Source organism: Orcinus orca, chromosome 16 (assembly GCF_937001465.1).
Source record: "Orcinus orca chromosome 16, mOrcOrc1.1, whole genome shotgun sequence".
In the NCBI taxonomy this organism is placed as follows: domain Eukaryota; kingdom Metazoa; phylum Chordata; class Mammalia; order Artiodactyla; family Delphinidae; genus Orcinus; species Orcinus orca.
This window is the reverse complement of record NC_064574.1, coordinates 45,904,495-45,930,424: the sequence shown is the minus strand read 5'-3', so window position 1 is coordinate 45,930,424 and position 25,930 is coordinate 45,904,495. Positions and strand designations below refer to the sequence as shown.

The 25,930-nt window shown below is 41.0% G+C and overlaps 1 protein-coding gene across 2 annotated transcripts in view; it reads left to right on the top strand.

The window, feature by feature from the left end:
* The window catches only part of XRN2 (5'-3' exoribonuclease 2), an 80,095-nt gene that overhangs the window by 6,172 nt on the left and 47,993 nt on the right, over positions 1 to 25,930 (top strand). For both annotated transcript variants that reach the window (XM_004270421.4, XM_033429410.2), the window contains exons 2-15: positions 11,690 to 11,817; positions 11,900 to 12,011; positions 13,906 to 14,017; positions 15,536 to 15,594; positions 15,671 to 15,760; positions 16,733 to 16,805; positions 16,945 to 16,995; positions 17,479 to 17,636; positions 18,996 to 19,070; positions 19,157 to 19,290; positions 19,390 to 19,447; positions 19,531 to 19,638; positions 23,894 to 23,938; positions 25,616 to 25,747. In XM_004270421.4, the coding sequence (XP_004270469.1) occupies positions 11,690 to 11,817; positions 11,900 to 12,011; positions 13,906 to 14,017; positions 15,536 to 15,594; positions 15,671 to 15,760; positions 16,733 to 16,805; positions 16,945 to 16,995; positions 17,479 to 17,636; positions 18,996 to 19,070; positions 19,157 to 19,290; positions 19,390 to 19,447; positions 19,531 to 19,638; positions 23,894 to 23,938; positions 25,616 to 25,747 (1,335 nt within the window). The remainder of the gene's footprint in view (positions 1 to 11,689; positions 11,818 to 11,899; positions 12,012 to 13,905; positions 14,018 to 15,535; positions 15,595 to 15,670; positions 15,761 to 16,732; positions 16,806 to 16,944; positions 16,996 to 17,478; positions 17,637 to 18,995; positions 19,071 to 19,156; positions 19,291 to 19,389; positions 19,448 to 19,530; positions 19,639 to 23,893; positions 23,939 to 25,615; positions 25,748 to 25,930) is intronic.

Genomic DNA, 25,930 nt, shown 5'->3' with positions numbered 1-25,930 from the left:
AGGAGCTAATATAAGTGGAATTATATAATATTTGTCATTTTTTGTCTGGTTTATTTCACTTTTTCATTTCGCATAGTGTTTTCAAGATTCATCCATGTTTAGCATGTATCAATTTATTTCTCTTTTTTTTCGGATTTTGGAAACCTTTTAATTGAAGTATATATACACAAATACATATATGCATGTATAGTCACTTAAATGTTTAAACTCTTCATATATTGAAGTTATATAACTGTGTATAGCTTGTTAATTTTCACAAAATAAAAATGTATGACTTGCATCCAGATTATGAAACAGAATATTATCATAGTATTCATACCCCAGAAGTTCCCCTTTGCTCCCTTCTAGACAGTGGCCACCCCACAATCCTGTCTTCTGATAGCAAAGAGTAGTTTTGGTAATGCTTTTCTTGTTAAAAATGGTACCGTAACCTCTACTTTCTCTTGTATCTGTGTTTATGAGATTTCATGTTTCTTTGATTTATCTAAGTTTGTTTCGTTACTATGTAGTATTTCACTGTGGAGCCCATTGTATGAAAATGCAATTAATTTTATTGGAAAACAGTTTGGGAGCATCTGTAAAACCTGAAGATACATATATTCTATAACTGTTAATTTTTAAGTCTGTATAATGATATCCCGACACGAGTTATTTTTACCTTTTGACTATTGGGAATAATGCTGCTGTGAACATTGGTGCACAGGTATTTGTACAATAGATCAATACTTTGGGTATATACCTATGAGTGGTCCCTGCTTTTGATTCTTTTGGGTATATATACCTATGAGTGGAATTGCTGGGTCTTATGGTAATTCCATGTTTACCTTTTTGAGGAATTGCCAAACTGTTTTCTCAATCTCTGCCTTGTAAATCGGGCATTTAGAACACTTACATTTAATATGATTATTGATATGGTTAGATTTAAATTTGTAATCTTACTATCTGTTTGCTGTCTGTCTCATCTGTGCTTTGTTTCCATTTTACAATTGTTCTCCTTCTTTTTTATGATTCCATTTTATTTCTTCTTGGCTTTTTAACTACTCTTAATTCATTCAACCATCAGTTTCTTTACCTTGTGTCCTTGGCTTATACAGTCCTCCACTCATTAGCTTTCTGGTCTTGGGAAAATGACTTAAACTCTCCTAAACGATGAAGAACTGGAGTTTCTTGCATTTCACCACCCTGTTCCTACAGTCTCTATGCTCTGGTCATCTCTGTGTGAGAGCTGAAATAGGGCAGAATGTTGCCTTGTTTAACATCAGTTGGGAATGTGTGTGTCAGTGGACTCAAATTTTTCATACTTCTTGTGTCTGTGAATGACCTTGAGAGTGCAAAAATTGATTTGGGGGGTTACAAAAAATTTTAGTGAGCGGGTGAATTAGCAAATATGGAATTTGTGAATAAAGAAGATCAGCTGTATATGTGCCACATAAGGTGGTTGTGTGGATTAAGTCAGTTAATCCAAGTTAAGTGCATGAAACAGTGCCTTGCACTGATATTTCAGAATTTTATTTGATAAGTTAATTTTTGGTAGTTTATATGTCCAAGTAAAAGTGGGGATATTTTCATGTCTAACTCTTGGTAACGTTGCGTAATACAGAATTGTGCTGTTTGCATGTAGTGAAATCTAGGTTTCCCACCTTGCTTTTTTTCTTTCTTGGTCAGACTTGCCAGAGGTTTGTCAATTTTGTTGATCTTCTTTGGTTTCATGGATTTTAAAAAATTGTTCTTTTTATTCTCTGTCATTAAATTTTTCTCTAATACTTGTTGTTTTCTTCTTTCTGCTTGCTTTGGGTTTAGTTTGCTCTTCTAGTGTCTTAAAGTGGAAGGTTAGGGGTTTTTTTTCTTTTTTTTAAAATCTTAAACGATATGTGAAAAGATTTATGGGTATATAGGGCTCTTAATTTCATAAAATAATAATTCAAGTCATATCAATACATGTTAAAAAGAAGCTTCTAATTTTCCAAATATTTTGATACAAAAAAATTTTAAACAAATATTTTATAGACCTTTTGTGAGAAGAATATAAGGATAGTTACAAGAAACATGCTGTTCAAGTGATCTTATTCAGTTCACTTGGCCTTCTTCAAATCAGTTATAATCAACATGATTCCAGTGAAGGTTAGGTTGTTGATTTGAGATCTTTCTTATTATAGACACTTACAGCTATAAATTTCCCTCTGAACACTGCTTTTGGGTTCTACACTGTAAGTTTTCATATGTTGTGTCTTCATTTTTATTCCACTCAAATTATTTTCTGATTCGCTTTTGATATCTTCTTCAATTTATTGGTTATTCATTAGTGTGTTGTTAAATTTCCACATGTTTATGAATTTGCCAACTTTTCTCCCATTATTGAGCTCATTACTTTGTTGTGGTTGAAGAACATACTTGGCATCACTTTTATGCTTTTATTGAGGTTTGTTTTATGGCCCAGCGATTGGTCTTTCCCAGAGAATGTTCCATATGCAGTTGAGAATGTATATTCTGTTGAGTGGAGTGTTCTGTAAAAGTCTGTTAGGTCTGGTTGGTTTATAGTGTTGTTGCAGTTATCTGTTTCCTTGTTGATCTTCTGTTCAATTCTGTCCATTTTTGAAAGTGGAGTATTGAAGTCTCCAACTATTATTGTTCAATTGTCTGTTTCTTTCATTTTTGTCATTTATTAAAAGTTGCATGTATTTTGATGCTGTTACTAGGTGCATGTGTTTCTAGTTGTTATGTCTTCTTGATGGATTGACCTTTTTTATCATTATCAAATGTCATTATTTCCAGTAAGTCTTTTTTAAAGTCTAGGTATTTTGTCTGATACTAGTACAGCCACTCCAGTTTTCTTGTGGTTGTTGTTTGAGTCTCTTTCCCCATCCATTTACTTTCACTCTGTATCTTTGAATCTCAAGTGTGTCTCCTGTAGACAGCGTATAATTGGATATTTTTTTAAATCCAGTCTGATAACTTTTGTCTTTTGATTGGATTGTTTAATCCATTCACATTTAATGTTATTGATATCACTGAATTTACATTTGCCCTTTTACTTTCTGTTTTCTATATGTATTTTTAATGTAGCGTTTAGATTTCATTAGTGATCTTTTTAAAAAATATATCTTAAGGGCTTACTATACACATCTTAGTCAGCTTTAGATTTTTTTTTTTGTCTTTTGGCCGCACCACGCTTACAGATCTTAGTTCCCTGACCAGGGATTGAACCCAGGCCCCTGGCAGAGAAAGCCCAGAGTTAGCTTTAGATTTATACTAGCTGAATTCCAGTAATATATAGAACCTTTACTGCTGTATGGCTTGATTACTGTTTTCCTTTTGTTTTTAATTTTATTTTTGGCTGCGTTGGGTCTTTAGTTACAGCATGCAGGATCTTTTGTTGCGGCGTGCGGGCTTCTCTCTAGTTGTGGCACATGGGCTCTGTAGTTTGTGGCACACGGGGCTCTCTAGTTGAGGCACGAGGGCTCAGTAGTCGTGGCATGCGGTCTTAGTTGCCCCGCAGCATGTGGGATCTTAGGTCTCCAACCAGGGTTTTGAACCCACGTCCCCTGCATTGCAGGATGGATTCTTTACCACTGGACCACCAGGGAAGTCCCCCCATTTTCCTTTTTTTACATGGTATTGTCATTATATGTATTATATCTGTTAATGTTACAAACCCAACAGTGCATTGCTATAATTATTACTTTACCATCTGTGGTTACTTCCATAGCATATTGCTATTTTGCTTCTACCCACCTCTTTTTGGGCTGTTACTAGGAAATATATTACATTTATATTAAAGTGTGTGTTGTAAGCCATAGTATTTTACAAAATATCATTTCATCCAACTGTTTTTTTGCAATAGCAGTTAAGAAAAGAAAGGATTAAAAAAATGTATTATATTATCTTTAGTGGGGTCACTTAACTTTCAGCCTGAAGAACTTCCTTTAGTATTTCTTGTAAGTCCAGTCAGCTAGCAACAAATGCAATTTTTGTTTATCTGGCAAAGTCTTTATTTCACCTTCTTTTTATTTTTTTGCGGTACGTGGGCCTCTCACTGTTGTGGCCTCTCCCATTGCGGAGCACAGGCTCCGGACGCTCAGGCTCAGCGGCCATGGCTCACGGGCCCAGCCGCTCTGCGGCATGTGGGATCTTCCCAGACCGGGGCACGAACCTGTGTCCCCTGCATCGGCAGGCGGACTCTCAACCACTGCACCGCCAGGGAAGCCATCACCTTCATTTTTGAACAATGGCCTTCCCGGATATATGATTCTTGGTTAACATTTTTTTTTTTTTCTGTTTTGGCACTTTATATATGTAATCCCACTGCTTTCTGGCCTCCATTATTTCTTCTTTTTTTTTTAATTTCCTGTGGAGATTTTATTGAAATCATATCAAATTTATAGATTACTTGAGGGAAGGCTGACAATTTTGCAATACAGTTTAAGGGGCTACTCTTTGTTGTGGTGCACGGGCTTCTTATTGTGGTGGCTTCTCTTGTTGCAGAGCATGGGCTCTAGGTGCGTGGGCTTCAGTAGTTGCAGTGCGTGGGCTCAGTAGTTGTGCACAGGCTCTAGAGCGCAGGCTCAGCAGATGTAGCACACAGGCTTAGTTGCTCCGTAGCATGTGGGATCTTCCCGGACTAAGGCTTGAACACGTGTCCCCTGCATTGGAAGGCGGATTTTTTTTTTTTTTTGTGGTACACGGGCCCCTCTCACTGCTGTGGTCTCTCCCGTTGCACAGCACACGCTCCGTTCACGCAGGCTCAGTGGCCATGGCTCACAGGCCCAGCCGTTCCGCGGCATGTGGGATCCTCCCCGACCGGGGCACGAACCCACGTCCCCTGCATCGGCAGGCGGACTCTCAACCACTGTGCCACCAGGGAAGCCCTGGCAGGCGGATTCTTAACTGCTGCACCACCAGGGAAGTCCCTGGCCTCCATTATTTCTGCTAGAAGCCAGCTGTTAAATTTATTGGGGTTCCCTGTAAGTGACTCGTCATTTTTCCTATTGGTTCTTTGAAGGTTTTCTCCTTGTCTTATACCTTCATCATTTTAACTCTGATGTATCTGTCTGTGGGTCTCATTGTGCTTATCTTACTTGGAGTTGTTAGAGCTGCCTGCACGTGTAGGTTATTGTTTTTCAATACATTTGGGAACTATTTTGTTATTATTTTCTTGAATATTTTTTCTGCTCCTTGCTCCCCTTTCCTTCCAGTACTCCAGTTGTATGTTCCTGTATTTATTTCTGTCTCATATTTCTCTCAGGCTCTGTCCGTTTTTCTTCATCCTTTTTTCTCTCTACTCCTCAGCTTGCATAATCTCTATTAATCTAAGTTTAAGAATTCTTTTTTTTTTTTTTTTTTTTTTTGCTGCACGCAGGCTTTCTCTAGTTGTGGTGAGTGGGGGCTACTCTTCGTTCCGCTGCACAGGCTTTTCGTTGTGGTGGCTTCTCTTGCTGCGGAGCACGGGCTCTAGGCGCAAGGGCTTCAGTAGTTGCAGCACGCAGGCTCAGTGGTTGTGGCACGTGGGCTTAGTTGCTCCACAGCATGTGGAATCTTCCCAGACCAGGGATCAAACCCATGTCCCCTGCATTGGCAGGCGGATTCTTAACCATTCAGCCATCAGGGAAGTTCCAAGGATTCTTTTTTTATTTTTTGGTGTTTTTTTTTTTGGCTGTGTTGAGTCTTTGTTGCTGCACGCGGGCTTTATCTAGTTGTGGCGAGCGGGGGCTACTCTTCTCTGCTGTGTGCAGGCTTCTCACTGAGGTGGCTTCTCATGTTGTGGAGCACGGGCTCTAGGTGCGTGGGCTTCAGTAGTTGTGGCACACGGGCTCAGTAGTTGTGGCTCGCGGGCTTTAGAGCGTAGGCTTCAGTAGTTGTGGTGCACGGGCTTAGTTGCTCCACAGCATGTGGGATCTTCTGGGACCAGGGCTCGAACCCGTGTCTCCTGCATTGGCAGGCAGATCTTAAGCACTGCGCCACCTGGGAAGTCCCAAGACTTCTTTCTTTTGCCAGTTCAAATCTGTTGTTGAGCCCCTGTAGTGAATTTTTGATCTCAGTTATTGTATTTTTCAACTCCAGAGTATCCATTTGTTTGTTTTTTATAATTCTTGTTTTTGTTACTATCTCTATTTGATAAAAGTTGTCATCATACCTTTCTTTAATTCTTTAACCATATGTCTCTTGAATTCTGTGAACATATTTATAATAGCTGCTTTAAACTCTATTCTGTTAAATCTGACATCTGGACACTATCACAGGTAGTTTCTTTTGCCTGACTTTTTTCCAGCATGTGGGTCATACTTCTCTGTTTTTCTGCATGCCTGGAATTTTTTTTTTTTCCTGCACACAGGATATTTTAGGTGCTGGTCCCCCCAAGCCCTTCCCAGATACGTTATTGTTATTTATGTTGCTACTGGCTGGATTATTTTAAGGAGGTGAGTTTCTTTCTCAATGTGTTGTTGTGCCTCTAATATTGATCCTCAGGGAGGTGCAGTTTTGATGTGCCCACAGTCACCCTGCGATGACAGTGGCACACATAGGGCTGTCTCCTACTCTCACCCACTTAACTGCTGCGTGTGATCACCCAGCAGTTAAATTCCATGGATTTTTGTCCATTGCGCCATTGTTTTCAACAGCGCTCAGGGAATAAATTCCTCTACAGACTAATGCAGTGAAATTGTGGCACCTTCCAAGGATTAGCTTCTGAGATTAATGTTTGGTATCTGTTCTAACCCCAGGAGGGTTCCTCCCAGCTGTCTTATTCCCCAGTTCTCTCCTGCAGACCAGCTGGTCTGTGGTCTAGGCTGTATCTTCATTAGATCCCTGATTCTCTACTCAGTTCTTCTCACCACACCTTATGCCGTTCTTGAGAATGAATGCCCTTGGGTGTAAACTTCTCCATGGTCTGTTGCAAATGAAGTCATTTCTGAATTTTCAAAGCTTTTCTTGACTAGATTGCTGTTTGCTCCTTGGACTGTTTCCAAAGGCTTTAAATGTTTTGGTTTTTTAAAAGGTTTTCTCTAGTTCAGCTGGGGAGCAGGTAGGCAGAAGTCCTCATGCAGTCATGCTGGTAGCCGAGCTCTCCAATATGATCTCTGTCTTGGAGAGTGAAGATCAGATTCACACATCTTGCATATTATGTGTCCCCCATAGTTCTGGCTGTAGTCCTTGACACACATTATAGGTGTTCAATAAGTTTATGCTGAATCTAGTGAAATTGCAATTAATCAGTCTGACATACCGCTTAAGATACCAGCTCTGAATTCAGATGACTGGGTTCAATCCTGGTCTCTGAACTTGGCAGAAGTGTGACTTTGGAAAGCCACTTACCCCCTCTAAGCATTTGTGTTCTCATCTGTAAGTGGGATACTCTGTACGTCACAGGGTTGTTGTGAGGAGAGAGGGAAATAATCCATGAGTAAAAGCGCTTAGAACAGTATCTATCCCATTTTAAGTGTTCTGTAAACGTTAGTGATCATTAGTAGTCCTTGTTGACTAACACTGCATAAAAATGGAGAGCTGATATACATGCAACTTGAAAAAACACTAATCACTAAAAATACTAAGTTTTTTTTGTTTGACAGCTACATCAAAATTTATGGCCCGAATTTTTAATGCAAATACTGTAATCTAAATTTTTCAGTAGCCTTTTGACCCTTTCTCCCCAAAATGTCACCTGTGTTTTGCAGTTCTTTTTTGGAGTTCTGAGCTGCTTTAAGGGAAGTCTAAAACCAAGTTCTACAGTATGTTATCTACTGTCCAACAGTGGGAGCTCTCGTTACAGTGGAACCTCAGGCATGAGTCCTGATATTCCTAGTGCTGCTGTTAAATATTGTGCAGACTTACACAGAAATGCATTTAGTTAGGTATTACTGATAGTAGTGGTTTCCGCCTTACATTTGAAGAGCCAGAAAGCCGTGTAAGGTTGACTGGAACAGTAGGTTGATGTGAAGCTCATTCTGGGGGTTTACTTCAAAACCTGTGGAGTGTATTTTTATACAGATTCACTGTTTGTGTATGTGTACCATCTTTACTTCTTCAAATACCTTCTTTATTTTGATTCCTTGGCATATTTGTGCACAACCAGGGTAATTTCTCAACTGCTTGTTTAGGATACATATATCCCTTCCTCTTTCCATGCAGTGGGCTTCCTGCAGGGCAGAACTGCCTTGACGGCCAGCCTTTGGGTAGGTGTGCTCCCTGCCCCTGCGGGGAACTGCTGCTCAGCCAGGGTACTGACTGCCCTTCCTCCGCAAGCACTCGTGTTTTATGGGAATAACTGTCTCAAGTTGACTGGTCCACATGGGGCCTGAGAGGGCCAGGGGAGAGGAGAGTGCAGGGCTTGACCCACTGGGCTGTTCCTGCTGCTGCTGCGGGATCATCCAGATGCTGTCCTGTGAGCCCCCTCTGGGCCCAGAGCCCTCTTGTGTTCTCCCACTTCTGCATGTTTGAGGCTGTGTGTTCCATCCGATCATATCTACTAGTTTTCCACATTTTGGAAAATGTGATTTATCAGTCACAGACGGATCTCCTTTTGGTTTTTCAGCACAGTTATGCAATTGTGGTTATTTGTTTGTTTTTAGTCATTTTTTTTTAAAAAATTATTTATTTATTTGGTTGTGCTGGGTCTCAGTTGCAGCATGTGGGATCTTCGTTACCGCGTGCGGGATCTTTAGTTGCGGCAAACGGGCTCTTAGTTGCAGGATGCAGTTAGTTCCCTGACCAGGGATCAAACCCAGGCCCCCTGCATTGGGAGCGTGGAGTCTTAATCACTGGACCACCAGGGAAGTCCCTGTTTTTAGTCTTTTATGTGGTCTGGGGATAGAAAGGGAAGGCTGCAATGTGTGCTCAGTTTATCATCTGGAAAACCCGAAAGATAATGAAAAGCTATTTGCAATGAATTGGTTTTAGGGTTCAGAGTAGCTCTCCTTTTAGCTACTCTTTGATTGATTAAGAATCTCTCTTGAACCTAGCAGGAGATAACTGGCATTGTATTTAATGGCAAGGCTCTTGAAGAGTGAGTACCTTTGTTGAGTATCAGAATCTTCCCTTGAAGAAAGAAACTCTAAATTTATATAATTAATGTGTTGAAGATATCCTCAGAACTCTGGAGAGAAAAATATGTTCCATTTTCTTACTGGGAATGCTTGTAGCTCTTTTCTCAAAATTAGGACCCACCTATACCTCCTTCCCCAGGCTATACTTTCTAGGTAGTGGAAGTGGAAATTCTCATGCAGCTGCATTCAGCATTCATTGAAGAGCTGCAATATAGCAAACCAGTGGTTTCCTGTTTTTGTAAAGTTTTATTGGAATGCAACCATACTCATTCATGTCCATCTTGTTTAGGGCTGCTTTTACTTTATAAAGGCAGATATGAGTCATTGCAACTGAGATCATTCAGTCAACAAGTCTAAAATACTTACCGTCTGGCTTCTTGGAGAGCATAAAGAAAGTGGGTTTGGATTCTCCTGAGTGTGGTGTCTGCTTGGCTCAGGAGAAAGGAAAATGTGGACTTTGAATGTAGAGGTGAGGTGGAGAGGCACAGAGCCTCCTGCCTTCATTGAGCTTGTTTTTGTTTTGGACTCATCAGATTATCTTGTTTGATAGACCTCCTAAATTGACCTCTTGCTTTCCTCCCCACTTATCCCATTCACTGCTTCTGATCAAGCCCCTCTTTCCTGATTTACAGGGTGTCTGCACAGATCACTGATAGCTTCTTCCCTGTTTTGATATCCGTTTCTCCCCATTATACATACAAACTGAAGCCCAGTCTCATTGCTTCCCTCTCTCGAAGATCCCCACTTGTCCTGAAATTGGTGTTCATCATTCCCCTGCTCTTTCCTGTGCTTTCACTGCATCCGTATTCGTCCCTGAACAATGCCTAATACTGTTTTGTGTATTTTATAACTTCCTGTAAGTGGTATACTGTGTTTTTTCTTCTTCACCTTGCTTTTTTGACTTAAGATATTTATGACCTTCCAGCCCTATTTCTTTGAATCTTACTTTTGTCTGGCATTCCGGTGTATGGATGTACTACAGTTCATCAGTCCTTTTCTACAGGCTCTTATTTTTCCTAGTTAAGTTGACCTTTTGTTTTTATTTCTTTTTTAAATAGCTTTATTGAGATATAATTTATATACCATAAAAATCACCTGTTAAAACTATACAGTTCAGTGGTTTTTAGTATATATGCAGTGGTACAGCAATCACTGTTATCTAATTTAGAACATTTTCGTCATTCCCCAAAGAAATGTTGTAACCGTTTTTAGTCACTTCCTATCTCACCCTTTCCCCAACCGCAGATTGAAGGTAGTCTATTTCTGTCTAAAGATTTGTCTGCTCTGGATCTTGTAAATGGGATCTTTTGTGGTCTTTTGTAACTGGCTTTTACTTAGCAGAATGTTTTTTTTTTGTTTGTTTGTTTGTTTTTTGCGGTACGCGGGCCTCTCCCGTTGTGGAGCACAGGCTCGGACGCGCAGGCCCAGCGGCCATGGCTCACGGGCCCAGCCGCTTCGTGGCATGTGGGATCCTCCCGGACCGGGGCACAAACCTGTGTCCCCTGCATCGGCAGGCGGACTCTCAACCACTGCCCCACCAGGGAAGCCCTAGCAGAATGTTTTTGAGGTTCATCCATGACGTAGCATGTGCCTGATGGGCTTTTAAGTTGTTCACAATTTTTTATTATTACAAATGATACTTTTTATGTTATTTTTTAAGTGACTTTGCTATTAGTAAGAGTAAAAACCAGTCTTATTGTTATCATTTGCTGAAGCTCTGGTAGAAAAAGAGAAAGATAATGCTTACCACAGAAATACAACTGAGTGCCTCCAGGAGTGAGTATGGCGTGGTTCTTGCCTTTGGAAGAACTCACAGTGTAGCTGGGGGTTAGAATGACAAACTAATTATAAGACCATAAAAGTGCTACAAGCGAATAAGCAAAATTGGGAGGAAATGCAAGCGGAGCAGTTAATTTTTTGAGGGATGTGTACAAAGTGTTATAAAGTGAATGGCATTTGATGTGAGTCTAGACCTTGGAAAATTAATAAGGTTTCCGGAAGTGGGTGTTGGTTGGGCGGAAGAAGGAGGAGCAGAGGTGTTGAGAGATGGAAGGGCGTCTTCCAGGAACTGGGGAGATCTGGCGGCCTGAGCAGTGTTTGGCAGGACAGGGTGGGTAAGGGCTGGACTCATTGGTCTGCACCTGCTGTGGTATCATTGGAAAAATTAGGGAAGATGAAGACACAGCCACATTTGTATTTAAGAAAGAAAACTGACAGCATAGAGTGTGGGCTGGAAACAGTAGAGTCTGGAGGTGGGGCAGCCCATATGAAGCCTATTCCAATCTCTTGGTGAGAGGTGATGCCTGATGTTGGTAGTGGGAATGAGAGGAGATGGTGTGGAGAGGCATTTTTCAGGTTAAATTGACAGGACTTACTGGTAACGGGCGATAAGGGAGAGAATTCTAAGATGACTCCCATGGTCTCTGTCTTGGACAACTGAGTGATTTGGGAATTTGGTAACTATCCCCCACGTAGTCAAGAGTAACTTGTTGCGATGGAATCTTTAAGGACTAAAATAGCCTATCTTATAATTTAAAGATTACTAAAAGTATTTTATTTCCAATTCAGAAATGAAGCAGGTTCATACTGAGCCTATGATGTGTCAGTTTCAGACTTGAAAGTTCAAACTACTATTAATTATCACTTCCTTGTAGCCAAAAGAATGCAGTGGTGTAAAGATCCCTGTGGATGCCAGTAAACCTAATCCAAATGATGTGGAGTTTGATAATCTGTATTTGGATATGAATGGAATCATCCATCCCTGTACTCATCCTGAAGACAAGTACGTAACCCATTTTTGTTACTGATGTCACAAATTATAGAGGAGTACTATTTGATATTACATCGTTTGCTTGTCATTGTAGACCAGCACCGAAAAACGAGGATGAAATGATGGTTGCAATCTTTGAGTACATTGACAGGCTTTTCAATATTGTAAGACCAAGACGGCTTCTGTACATGGCAATAGATGGAGTGGTAAGTACTAAATCCCCCATTTTTGTTTTTGCTGTGTTCCCAGTGTCTAGAATGAAAGTAAGCTAAATCGTGAAAAATGTTGACTATAGTGAATTTGAGAAAGAAAGCCTCATCTTTCAGTTATTCATTCAGATGTATTTTGTGTATGTGCCTGTTTTGTGCCGCATCCCGTGAGGGGCTGGGGATGTCAGTGACTGCCCTTGCTTTGAAGGGCTCGCCACTTAAGGGACAGAGGCAGAGGTAGACGTGCAAGGTTAGATACCCAGGGCCTTCCTCGGGCCTTAGACGGCACTTGCGGGGGGCCTTGAAGGAGGGGGAGTCAGTGCTACAAGGGAGTGAGGAAATAGAGAGGAGGGGGCGTTTGTCCCATTTTTTGAAGAGTTAAGAATAATTGGAGATTGGGAGGGCAGGGGCAGAGGAGGGAGGTGGACGTGACAGATGTGGGGAAGGAGGACCTTCCAGATGTCTCAAATGTGCCAGGTCACACACTTTCTGTGTCTCTGGCCACACTGACATGCTGGGGCAACTGCAGGTGTTTAGATTGGAAAGAGAAGTAGAGAGAGGGGCTTGAGAAGGCCTTTCTTGTCACACTCAGTTTGGCTTTTATCCTATAGGCAGTGAGTAGTCATCACAGTAACTTCGGAGGGGACTAGCTTATAATAATACCAAGTGGTTTCAGTTATAAATGACCAGCAAACTGTATATCAGGGTTCAAGGAAAATTAGGGTAAATCATAACCCTAAATTTATTTAGCCATATGCACATTGATTCCCTTTCTTTTAGATTTAATAATTTTGGTGGCTAATGAAATAATTTTGAAAATCTGGAAAACTTGGGTCCAAGAAGCTTAACTTTTCTGTGAGATACTATTTACTCAAAGAAAAATCTTAGCTACCTGAAAACTTAGGTTGCAGTTAAAGTGTAGTGAGGAATAAAGGGAACAGGAATATGTCCTATTTGGAGCAGATTGCAGTTCACATTAGCTAAGTTTCTTGAAGAAGCTCTTTCACTGTACTCTGTTGTGCGCTTCTGCTGAATCAGGTCTAAGTTATATGCACATTCGTATGTGTATGTACACGCTCTTGTCTATAACTCATGTTTTGTTAAAATATAAATGTAGATCATAGAACCTAAAAGAGTTAGATTAGGTGGTCTCCTTTTACAGGAAAGGGAACTGTTTAAAGAGGATATGAAATAACTTATTTCATGTAGGCAGGATACTTGAGGGTCCCTTCCAGCCCCAAACCCAGTTCAGTAACTGCAAAACCTTGCAGTTCACTTCACTTCATTCAGGCTTACCCAGTGATTGTAAGTTACATTTGGTTCGAGTGATTTAAGAGTACTTTTGATTAAAACCTTGCTCCTTTTCTACCTGCTGTGCCTTATTATAGACACAGTGATAATTATGAACCTTATTGTGGGAAATACAAAAAGGCTTTTAAGGTCTTGTGAATCCCATTTGGAGACCATCCTTCCTTTTAGTCGTGGACAAAGGGAAGGTCTTCCTGATCCTGGTTCTGTAGAAACCACTCACTTGCTGTGTGCTGAGTCTTTTGAGTAAAGTGAGTTTTCTGTCTGGGGTGCCTGAAAGCGTCATAACCCAGTGGAACTGGCCTTGGGGCATGGACCCTGCAGTATTAAGTGCTGTGGCCTCATAGGATGTTTGTCTTTTTGACATGTCCCTCACTCACCTAAGTTCAGCGTTCAAGGTTCTTGGTCCAAATATAAGCTCCCAGGATCTACTGTCTGTAATGAAAGGATTGTTTGGACATATTGCTTAACTTTTCCATTTTAGCATACTATTTTTGTAAGACTAACTGATTCAAAATAATGTACAGATTTACTTACGAATGTTTGGAACAGTATTATGTCACTATGAAATACCTGTTTTCAGGCGCCACGCGCTAAAATGAACCAGCAGCGTTCAAGGAGGTTCCGAGCATCCAAAGAAGGAATGGAAGCAGCAGTAGAGAAGCAGCGAGTCAAGGAAGAAATACTGGCAAAAGGTAAAGAACATGCACCTTGAGGTCGGACTTATCAGATGTACGTGGACGGGGGTGTAGGGGTGGAGACTTCTCCTTACAAATAGGTACGGTTTTAATTTAATCAGGACCCCAGGATAGCCAAGGGAAATTGACGTTCGCTGTTGAGGAAAAGTAGTTAATAGAATCATTTCTTCCATTAATAAGCTTGTTCATTTCCAAACTCTATAGTAAATGGGAAACTTGGGAATAAAAGGAGGGAATTCTGGTAGGGAGAGCAAATTGTCAACTTCTGTCAGGGCGAGTGCAGCCCTTCAGCTCACTTTATAGATCTGTAAACTAGAAACACATGAAGAGTGCTTCTTCCTTCCTTTTTCTCTGGGGGCTGCTAGGAAGCTACAGTTGTGTAACCATTTTCCTCAAGTCAGTCTTGGTGGCATGCTTGCTGCTTCTCCCTAGAACTCAGGTCTGGATGAGGAGGCCTGGGATGATGGGACCATGTTTCCAGGCTTTCCCTGAGTCATGCACACTCTCACTTTGGGTTGAGGCAGCAGGCACCGAGGTAGTGAGGTGCCCAGGCCTCCCTCAGTTCAGGGAGGGGGTTGTGGGGTGGAATGTGGTCATCTTGGCAGTTCCTCAAAGCCCTGATGGGTCCAGAGATGGGAGTTGGCTGAGTGTCATAGAGGAGGACGACCAGGGCCCTGACGCCCCGGGACCGCTTCTTCCAAGATGCCTGTGGGTGTGGTGCAGTGCAGGGCGGTGCTGGCAGGGTGGCTTGTTTGGTGTTTTGTTCCATGAGGCAAAATGATAGACCAGGAAAGCCACGATTATTGGTTCAGGATGTTGCATTTGGCAAGTGGAAAAAGAGACACAGTGTAGTTGGCTGAGGCTTATAATTACACTGCCTTTAATGTTATTTTAATTTGCTGGAAGTGTGCAAGTATGTGAGTATTTTAGCTGCAGCTTGTAATTAATACTCTAAAACCTGTTTATATTTATAACAGGCTGTCTTTGCTTTTAGAGATGTCTTCTTTCTTGAAGATGTTATAAAATATATTTGTGTCTTGAGAAAAAGCTAATCAGTGATATAGAGGAAAAAATAGGATTTCTAAATCCCTCTAGGTGATATAAAGCTGTGATAAATTCAGTATTTTAACTTTGTTTTTCTAAGGCCCCTTCATCTTAAGAACTGTTAGTAGGATCAGAGCCCCTAACCTGTGTGTGTGTGTGTGTGTGTGTGTGTGTGTGTGTGTGTGTGTTCTGCTGCCAGGGGCATTAGGAAGAATGTCATAATTTTTGTATTTTTATGTAACAATATAGTATCTTTTGTGTACCATGTATTGTTTGACAGTCATGTTAAAGCTTACTTTAAATTTGAGGGGAGGAATCTTATTTCTTCGGAAAGGGGGATCATTGTTCCTCAGGTGACAATACTTCTCCTTCTTTTGTATTTCAACTTATTGTTTTTGTTGTTCTGGCCTAATATCGAATAGTTACCTCACTGTTTATGGGTAGAACAAAGCATTGCCCCTTTTTCTCTAGGTGGCTTTCTTCCTCCAGAAGAAATAAAGGAAAGATTTGACAGCAACTGCATTACACCAGTAAGTAGTCTCATACTTTGCTAATTATTGCTAACTCTTAAATGATAGGTTAATTTATTTCCTTCTATCATTTTAGGGAACTGAGTTCATGGACAATCTTGCTAAATGCCTTCGCTATTACATAGCTGATCGTTTAAATAATGACCCAGGGTGGAAAAATTTGACAGTAAGTTTCATATTTTCGTACTTCAGAAAGATTAGGGTGGGGCTTCCCTGGTGGCGCAGTGGTTGAGAGTCCGCCTGCCGATGCAGGGGACATGGGTTCGTGCCCCGGTCCAGGAAGATCCCACATGCGCAGAGCGGCTGGGCCCGTGAGCCATGGCTGCTGAGCCTGCGCGTCCGGAGCCTGTGCTCCGCAATGGGAGAGGCCACAACAGTGAGAGGCCCGTGTACCGCAAAAAAAAAAATAAAGATTAGGGTGACGATTTGAGGCTGTCCTTTGATACAACTGATACTATTTGTCCTTTTCCCCCCATAAAATACTGGTTGGCTGTTAGAGGAAGGAGAAGCTTCCAGGGTTATTAGAAATGGGGTGCCTTGCATGGTCCAGTTAGAGACAGCTGATTTTCTCTCAGTGCCAATTTTGTACTCTTACCATCACTGCGAAGCCATAAGATGGGACTCATGATTTAAAATACATATATATGAAAGTCATTTCTGTTATTAGAAATCAAAATACAGCAAGATTAAAGTCATGGGACTGCCTCTAAAGAAAATTCTCCTGAGAATTTAAGCAAAACTTTTATATAATAGAAATTATAATAAGCTTGTTTCCCTATTAATTAGATATGGTACATTATATTTAATGGATATCTCTTACTGATTACTCTCAGGGCTTATATCGTTCGATGCTGTATACTTGAGTAGCAGTGAGAAGAGTAGAAACTTGTGAACTGAATCTGTTTTTCTAATGGCTAAGTTTGACACAAACATTTCATTTTTTTCTATTCCAAGTAGTAAGTTAACCAATGAAATAATTTTGATGTTTAACACATGCACACCTAATTAAGAAAAATTTCTAATTAATAACACTGTCTTAATAGAATTATCCCAGTTTATTTTAAGACATTCAATTCTGTTGATTTTTGTGCTAGAAAACTGGGGGTGAGCTACAAATGTTAAAAACTGTTTTTTATAGGTTATTTTATCTGATGCTAGTGCTCCTGGTGAAGGGGAACATAAAATCATGGATTACATTAGAAGACAAAGAGGTAAAATTCACCTATAAATATTTGATTATATGTTCCATTTTAAAAAAGACAAGCCATTGTATAGAAAATATTTGGTAAAATGTGATATTCCTATAGTATAAAATATATTTACTTTGATATATATTTCCCTTCTCTCTAGCCCAGCCTAACCACGACCCAAACACTCATCATTGCTTATGTGGAGCAGATGGTAAGTTTCTTCTTTGGGATCTGAGTCTCTTGGATTAAACCATAGCAAGTCGATGGGTTTGTGTGTAGTAATGGATTATTTGTGGTTGCCTGGAAATTCTAAAATGCCTTGCTTATTTTATGTGTGAGGGGGAACTAGTATAGAGTTGTTGTTCAATCTGTGATTAACATTCACCTATCTAGAATTTTTGTTGTTGTTGTTACATTTTTTCAACTTTTTAATATGGCCGCACATATCTTTAAAATGGAATGTTTCCAAGTTTTGACTCCTGAGTGGTAGTTAGATTCTAGGCCCACATTTCTGTAGGAGATCTTGTTGGCCTCTAGGAAGTTTTAGGCTTTTTGGCTTTGCTGCCTCTGTGTGCTCATTTGGGCTTTTCTTTGCGTTGGTGTCTTGTGTTATGATAATGTCTTGCCTTTGGTTATGGGGTAAGGGTCTTCTAGGGTGCTCACTGTTTGCTGTTTCGTTGTTGTTGATTGATAGCTGATCTCATTATGCTCGGCCTTGCTACACATGAGCCCAACTTTACCATTATCAGAGAAGAATTCAAACCAAACAAACCCAAACCCTGTGGTCTTTGTAATCAGTTCGGACATGAGGTCAAAGACTGTGAAGGTTTGCCGAGAGAAAAGAAGGGAAAGGTAAGAACTTCGAGGTGGTAGTAGCCTCATTTAAAATTTCTTAATTTTATTTTTTATTGTGATAAAATATTGATATATATCAATACAACAGAAAATACACCTTTTTAACCACGTTTAAATGTACAGTGCGATGGCATTAAGTATATTTAGGTTGCCTCATTTTAAAAATGGATAAAGAGAAGACAGTGGTTGATTAGATTTTTACCTACTTGCTCCGTTATCCCTCATAGAGATGTATCTTTCAAAGCTCTTTAAAGTAAACACAAATTAACAACCACGCATGAACTCATCCTTTCTACTCCCCACTTTCCTAACACAGCTTATAATCTACATGAGGCTGAGGTCATATAGGTAATAATGCCCATTGCACTTGATTTGTTTGTAGAAGTTATTTGTCTCAAATGGTTATTCTTCTTAAAAGGAACTATAAATCAGGTATGTTAAACTTCTTGGTATTTTTTAACGGCATATGTATTTTATTTTATTTATTTAGTTAAAAAAATTATTTTATTTATTTATTTTTTGGCTGTGTCGGGTCTTAGTTGCGGCACACGGGATTTTTCTGTTGCGGCGTGGGCTCTTCGTTGCAGCACTTGGGCTTTTCTGTAGTTGTGGCATGTGGGCTCTGTGGTTTGCAGCATGCAGGCTCTCTAGTTGAGGCGTGCAGGCTCAGTTTCTCTGCGGCATGTGGGATCTTAGTTTCCCGCCCAGGGATTGAACCCGCGTCCCCCGCATTGGGAGGCAGATTCTTTACCACTGGACCACCAGGGAAGTCCCCTTGGTACTTTTAAGTTACTCCTAGTTTCTACATATTCTGGGTTCCCTTGATTATATCTATTCTCCTTTAAGGAGGTTTCTGTTTTAAGAATATGGTACCTCTTTAAAAGACATGTTGAGTGAAAAAAGCAGGTAAGAAGTAGACGTATTCACAGAGAAGGATGAGGCATACACATTAAAATGTTAATATTGGTTGGGTGAAGGTCAGGGTTTGGCAAACTGCAGCTCTCCAGATTTGGCGTGTGAGCTAAGAGGGTTTTTTTTCGTTTTTTCAAGACTTGTAAAAACAAAGCAAAACAAAACATGAAAGAATATGCAGCAGAGACCATATAGGTCCCGCTCCCCAGGCTAAAATATTTAGTGTCTGGCCCTTCACAAAAAACGTTGGCCAATCCCTGGTCTAGGTCTGATTGAGGTTATGGGTAATTTTTATTTTTAAAATGGTTTGGTGAGTTCTTTTTTATTTAATACTTGTAATATTAAAGTGAGTCTTGCTTTAGAAAAAGCCATAATGTTTGTGTGGGTGGAGAAAATTCCAGGGTTCAGAGTAGATGTGTTGAGTCTTCATCCCCTTTCTTGCAGCACGATGAACTGGCAGACAGTCTTCCTTGTGCAGAAGGAGAGTTTATCTTCCTTCGTCTCAGTGTTCTTCGTGAGGTATGTAGCAGTGACTCTTGGCATCGGGCCACTAAACGAGGGTGCCTTTTCATGGCTTTAATGGCAACGTTCCTTCTTGGTTGCAGTATTTGGAAAGAGAGCTCACCATGGCCAGCCTGCCATTCACATTTGATGTTGAGAGGAGCATTGATGACTGGGTCTTCATGTGCTTCTTTGTGGGAAATGACTTCCTTCCTCACCTGCCGTCCTTAGAGATTAGGTATGTATGTTTGTGTCGGTCTTCAAACTGTTGTTTTAGCCTTCTTGCCTTTACAGTGCACGCTGGTCCTAATACATAATGTTTGTTTCCTGGTGGCAGGGAAGGTGCAATTGACCGTTTGGTTAACATATACAAAAATGTGGTACACAAAACTGGGGTAAGTTCACTCTTGAATAATTTCAAAACAGAAGTATTTGCTTTTATAAGAAGATCATTTTACATGTATTTTATCACTTACAGGGTTACCTTACAGAAAGTGGTTATGTCAATCTGCAGAGAGTACAGATGATCATGTTAGCAGTTGGTGAAGTTGAGGATAGCATTTTTAAAAAGAGAAAGGATGATGAGGTAAAGTGTTTCTATTGCAGTAGCTAAATTGCTCCTGTCTCTAATAGGCTGTGATGATCCTGTGATTGTCCTTTTAACCTCTTTGAGTGCGCTGTTAAATCACTGTAGTGTATCAAACACCAATGTAATCACGAGTGGTCAGTGCTTTGATGATTTTATAAAGGCTGTGATGCTTGCTGTGTGGAACTATGTACTGCACCCTGTGTGAGTTGCATTGTAATTTCTTCTCTCAATCTTAATTAAGGTATAAATCCAAACACCTGTCTAATCAATAGGACATGAAATGAGGGTTCCAAAGCTAGAAGAATGCTGGAATTGAACTAGTGTGTTTTATAGGCACTGTTTATGCTCTGAACCTAGGAACTCTGTACTCTGGTGGCAGAGTATAGGGGGCCTGGGTGGGATTACATCAGTCAAGGCAGGTGGTTTCAGCTCTGTGTAAGAAATGTAGACATAAAAAAAGGAAATAAAGTCACAAAGCACCCGGGAATTAGTTACCTGTGATAGGGTGAGTGCTTAGGTGAGAAGTCCAGGTTTCTGGCTGGGGTAGTTGGGAGTTTGCTGGTGCCATTCACCAAGGTAGCAAGCCCCAGGGGTAGAGCAGGATGGGGTGGGGATAAGGTAGAAGTGAGTTTCGTTTTGGAGGTACTGAGTTTGAGGGGCCACAGGACACCTGAGAGGAGAAAAGTCCATGAACCAATTAGATGGATATATGTAGAGCGCAGGTCATAAGTCTTTTGAAAGGAGATTTGAGAACCATTGGCATGTGGGAGATGCCTCCCGTCATGAGTGTGAACTTGATGTCCCTGGAAGCTCACATAGCGTGAAAGTGCCTCCGTGAGGAGCCTTGAGGAGTGTGGACGTTTAAGGAGAAGGCGGGGCCGGGGGAGGACGTCCCTAGAGAGAGGAGAAGCCTTCCGTGCTGCCTGAGGTGTCAGAGCAGGACGGACAGGCCCCTAGTCTTCAGCCAGGGCTCGAGATGCCCTCGGGAGCTGAGGGCTGGAGGGGCAGCAGCCTGGAGGCAGAGTGGGCTGGAGGATGACCATGGGGAGTCGCCAGGGAGACCAGCAGTGGGTAAAATGAGCAGAGAGCAAGTGGAGGAGAGCGCTTAGAAACTGATTTTCTACAAGTCACATGGCTCTTGTGAGCAAATAGCAACATAATATCACTACCTTGTGTCACGATTTCCTAACAGATTAAAACATGTCATTGTCTCTGACAAGATTTTATGTTCTCTTCAGTTTTGTGTACTGTAGTTAGGGGCCTCTTCTTTAGAACTTTGGGTACCATTTTGTGTAACAGTGAGTGGACTGTAGGCATTCTTTCAAAGCCTTTGGTATTTGATAATCTTCACATGTAAAATTCAAATAACTAACTTTGGGATATCAAATGTCTACCAGAACAGCCGTTTTTAACTAAGTCTTCAACAATTACAGTGGCTCCACTCGAACTGCTGCCATTTTGCTTAAGGAATAAACTATATATACTGTGTACTACTTGGTGTAAAAATCTCATGTTGGACAAGTCCTTTGAGGTGGCTTTAGCAGATTCTGTACTATTAAATATTGATGGTATTTGGCATTAGAATTGGATGTATAGGATTTGATAGACTCCAAAGTGCTTCAGATTTAAGTATGTCATGTGGTTTCCAGCTGGCCTGGCAGAGAGGGCGTTTTACAGCTTTGGATCTTTTTTGGTGTCCTTGACATCATATGATGTCTGTTAGCATGGTTGGGCATTGGGGAAATTAATGAACCCTCGGAAATTCAATATAAAAGTATCTGGCTCACTTGGTGGGGAAGTGTCTGGGGAATTCAATATAAAAGTATCTAGGGAAGTGTGTCCACGGCTTTTGACAGATTTCGAGAGGAATTCATAGCACACAAAAAGATTAAAGATCAGTAAGGTCCGTCCAGGTGGACTTGTTCTGCTTACGCAGCCACCTCCCTTAAAAATAGCAAAGTAGATAGTAGAATAGGAATACATCAATATTTGTTATTAAAATTGAACAGTTAGGTCAGAAATGTATAGTTTTTATTTAATGAGTTTTGATGTTTGCCTTTCATCTTGCAAATGTTCATTTACTCAGCAAATATTTCTTGTTTACCGTGTGTCAGGTAGTATTCTGAGCGTTACTGATACAACAAAAAATGAAGCAAAAAAGCAGACGAAATTTCTGACCTCACGGAGCTAACATTCTTCCGGGGGAAATGGACAATCAACACAAAAACGAAGTGTAGTGTGCAGGGTGTTAGAGAGTGCTGAGTGCCATGAAGGAAACTAAAGCAGGGCAGGAAGTGTCTGGGGAGGTTGCAACCCTAGAAAAGGTGGCTGGAGAAGGCCTCACTGACGGATGGCTTTGAGGAAAGACCTGAAGGATGTGAGGGAGTGAGCCAGGCAGATGTGTGCGGAAAGAGCATTTCAGACAGGGAACAGTCCGTGCAAAGGCTCTAGGGCAGGAGCATACGCAGGATGTTTAGAACAGCGAGGAGCCGGGAGCCACTGTGGTGGGAGCAGAGGAAGCAAAGGGAAGCGAGTAGGAGAAGAGGTCAGAAAGACGATGGATCTGGTAGAGCCCTCTAGGTCACTGACAGGACTTCAGCTTTCAGTCTGCATCATTGAAGCATAAAAGTGACAGATCTGACACGTACTGTAAAGCCATCACTGTGGCTGCTGTATGGAGGTAAAGGCAGAAGCAGTGAGCCCAGTTAAGAGGCTCCTTTGCAATAATCCAGGGGAGCCAGCACGGTGGCAGTGAAGGTGAGAATAGGTGGCTGGATTCTGAACGTATGTTGAAGCAGGAACCAATGGGGGATGAAATCCTAGGTGTGAGAGAAGGAAAGGTGTCAAGAATGACTCTAAGGCATTTTTTCTGAGCAGATGAAAGACGGTCTGGTCTGAGCAGCTGTGATGAGAAGACTGGGAGGTGCAGGGCTGGGGGTGGGGTTCTGTTTTGGACACGTCAAGCTTGAGACGTGAGGGTGGGGGTGTTGAGTTGGGAGAGGCTCTGGCTGGAGAGTCATGAGACGAGAGGATTCCTTCTGTGAGCGCAGGGAAGTGGGGAGGTCCAAGTATCGGGCCCGGAGGGGCGCCAGCGTTACAGGGACAGCATGGGGGCTGGGAGGCTGTTGAGTGAAGGCAGCAGCAGGAGTGAAAGAACCAGGTGAGTGTGGTGTCCTGGCAGCCCAGTGCAGAGGGCACCATTCCAGAAGGAGTCGTCGTGGTCAGATAAGAGACGTTTCCTTAACAACAGGGGCAAAGCTTCATCAGAGAAGTGGGTGGTGTTCACGTCTTAGGAGGTTTTCAGGAGTAGGTCCCCATGTATCCAGCATTCAGCCCCTCCTGCAGAAAGCACAAAGCTCACATCTCGTTAGGTGTCCTGTTGTGGGTGGAAGTGCTGCGAGTAGGGTGACAGTCAGTATAGTACCTGCCGTGGTCACCTTAGCTGTCGTTTCAGTGCCTGGACACTCAACAGAAATGCAGGCGTGGGAGGAGTGCTTTCGGGGGAAAGGGGGCCTTTGAGTGGCTCACCTGGGGGAGAGCAAGGTCAACCCTAAATCCTGTCTAGTTGAAACTATGGCTACATTTTGAAAATGAGTGGAGGGAAGAATCAAGGCAGACTGGACGCTTTCCTGTGAATTTAACTGGCCCAGAATAAACAGTATAGACATCTGAATTTTCTTCCTTCTTTCATTAGGTTGACTTGTTGCAATCTTGGTGGGTAGTGTTTGCATAGAGCCCCACTGCTCTCTTTACCCTTGTGCCACACATGTGACAGCGCTAGAAACTGTCCAGCCCTTTTTAGGTAATAGAGGCCCATTATTAAATTGTCGTGTTGATTTTTAAAAATTGTCATCTTCATTATTAACTATCTTCAGCTACAACTTAAAGAATTGTTCTCTTACTTATGTGTATCTTCTTCATTATTGGCAGCCTGTTCACTCCAGGGAAAAACCAAGGGTCCTTGTCATGACTCTTGCATTCTTTCCTGAAATGATGTTAAAAACTACCTGAAAAAAAATTTGAGGAACATTTTAAATTGTATCTAAACTCAATTTAGAATGCTCTCTATCCATCTGCAGTTCTGATAAGCAGCACTTTGAACATACAGTCCATTGCCTGGTTTAATTATGTACCTAGGTTTCTGGGGTCTTCCTTTAAAACTTTAATTGTCTCCCGAATCATTCCTGGTAATGTTTAACTCTTACATTTTTGTGTAATTATTTGACAGAATATGTGGATTTTATACTTTTAGGACAGTTTTAGAAGACGACAGAAAGAAAAAAGAAAGAGAATGAAGGTGAGTTTTAGCTAATATCATAAGACTGGCAATGGTATCAGTTTACGATTTGGGAGGAAGATGTTCATTACAATAGCTCTTTATTCCTTACGGGCTGGGAGTTGGTTAGGGACGTGGCGCCCACCCAGCTGCCTTCCTGCCTGGTATTGATTTTAAAGAAGTCCTTTCTAAGCTCTCTGGAGTCTGAAGGGAAACACTTGATGGGCAGGAGGGGGCAGGTTGCATTTAGCTGTTGAAGAGGTTTTTTTTACAATAATCAGATACTGTTTTTGTAATAAAAGCGGTCAACCCTTTGTTTCCCCTTACAAGTCACTATACTCTGTCTATATCTTTGTCAGGTTAATCTTCCTAGAACAAGATACCCATAGCTTTGTTGTTTCTCTGCTCGGAAATCACCAGTGACTCCTTAGTCCCCTCAGAATCCAGTTCTCTCTCAGTCTGCCTTGCAGAGTGCACCGTGGCCTGGTTGAATTCTGGCCTCCAGCCCTTCCCCTGCTGTCCTCTAAATACACCATGTTGCTCCTGACCTAGAGCCTTGCCCCCCTTTGGCTGCTCCAGAAGATTCCTACTCCAAGCCCCGCACACCTTGTCTTCTCCACGGCCTCCCTTGCTGCCTCTGCTTGTGGTCCAGGTTGAGCAGTCCCTTCCTTTATCTCTGGTGAATGTTGTCTTCCTTCCTGGATTTTAAATTCATGGAGTTGAGGGACTGCCTCTTATTATCATATTTTATTGGATTTGAGCAATTTCAGGAACCTAGAAGGGAGAAGAGTAATTTATTGTTGCAGGTAGTTGCAAACCACTTAGATTGGGAGGAGCATATTTGGTTTCTACTTTATTTTTTTCCTTTTTTTAATTAATTTAAAAAAATTGAGGTATATTTGATGTATAATATTATATAATCAGGTGATTAGAGTATATTATGTACAGTATAGTATATATAATAGTGATTCACACTTTTTAAAGGTTATATTCTATTTACAGTTATTATAAAATATTGGCCATATTCCCTGTGTTGTACATTATATCCTTGTAGCTTATTTATTTTATATATAATAGTTTGTACCATATATTATTATTTCCTTTCAGTCAATGTCTGTTTTTAAAACATCTGTTTATCAGTCAGCCACAACCGTCACCTAGTATAGCTATAGCTATAGTATAGCTGTAATTAATTGGCAATAAAGAGTTAAATTCTAGCAAGGTGAAGGGTAAATAAAAGCTGTATTTCCTGAGTAGAAGTTAAACTCTTGACTTATTTTTTTTTACCATTAAGGTAAATGTTATAGTTATTTATTATTTGTTATTTTTATTTGCCTAAAATTATGTCTTGAATGTGTTCAGAAATTGTAAGTAAACGTAGTAGAACAGCCTAATGAGACTTGAACAGTCCACAGGGTGGAACTGCAAGTGACGGGCATTCTCAAACTCCACGTGTATATACCAGAACAGTGAATTATATGTACTTTTAGAGCAGAGTTACTATTACAAACGGTTGTTTACAGGGTAAGTTACCATTATATCAAAGTGTAGACAACCCTGTCATGTTAACAGAAATCCATTTCGTCTTTTAAGTGCTTACAGTGGGGACTCTTTCTATTGCCCTCTTTTCTTCCTGTCATCTAACTGTGTTGTGATTTAATTTTAATTTCTACATTCATTTATTTCCATGTATGTTAGAGAGATCAACCATCTTTCTCTCCTGGTGGAATATTAACCCCTCATGCCCTTGGTTCAAGAAACTCACCAGGATCTCAAGTAGCCCATAATCCGAGACAAGCAGCCTATGAAATGAGGATGCAGAATAACTCTGTAAGTGACTCACTTTTATGTAGCTTTGAAGGGTGGTGACTTATCAGATGCCCCTGTAGTTGTGTGTGAATTTGATCATTTAGCCTGGGGTTGTTTTGTTTTATAGTTTTTCTCAATTTCTTTTGCCTTGAGAGATATTTTTAATTCTATTAAATTCTTTATCAATATGAAAATATCTAAATG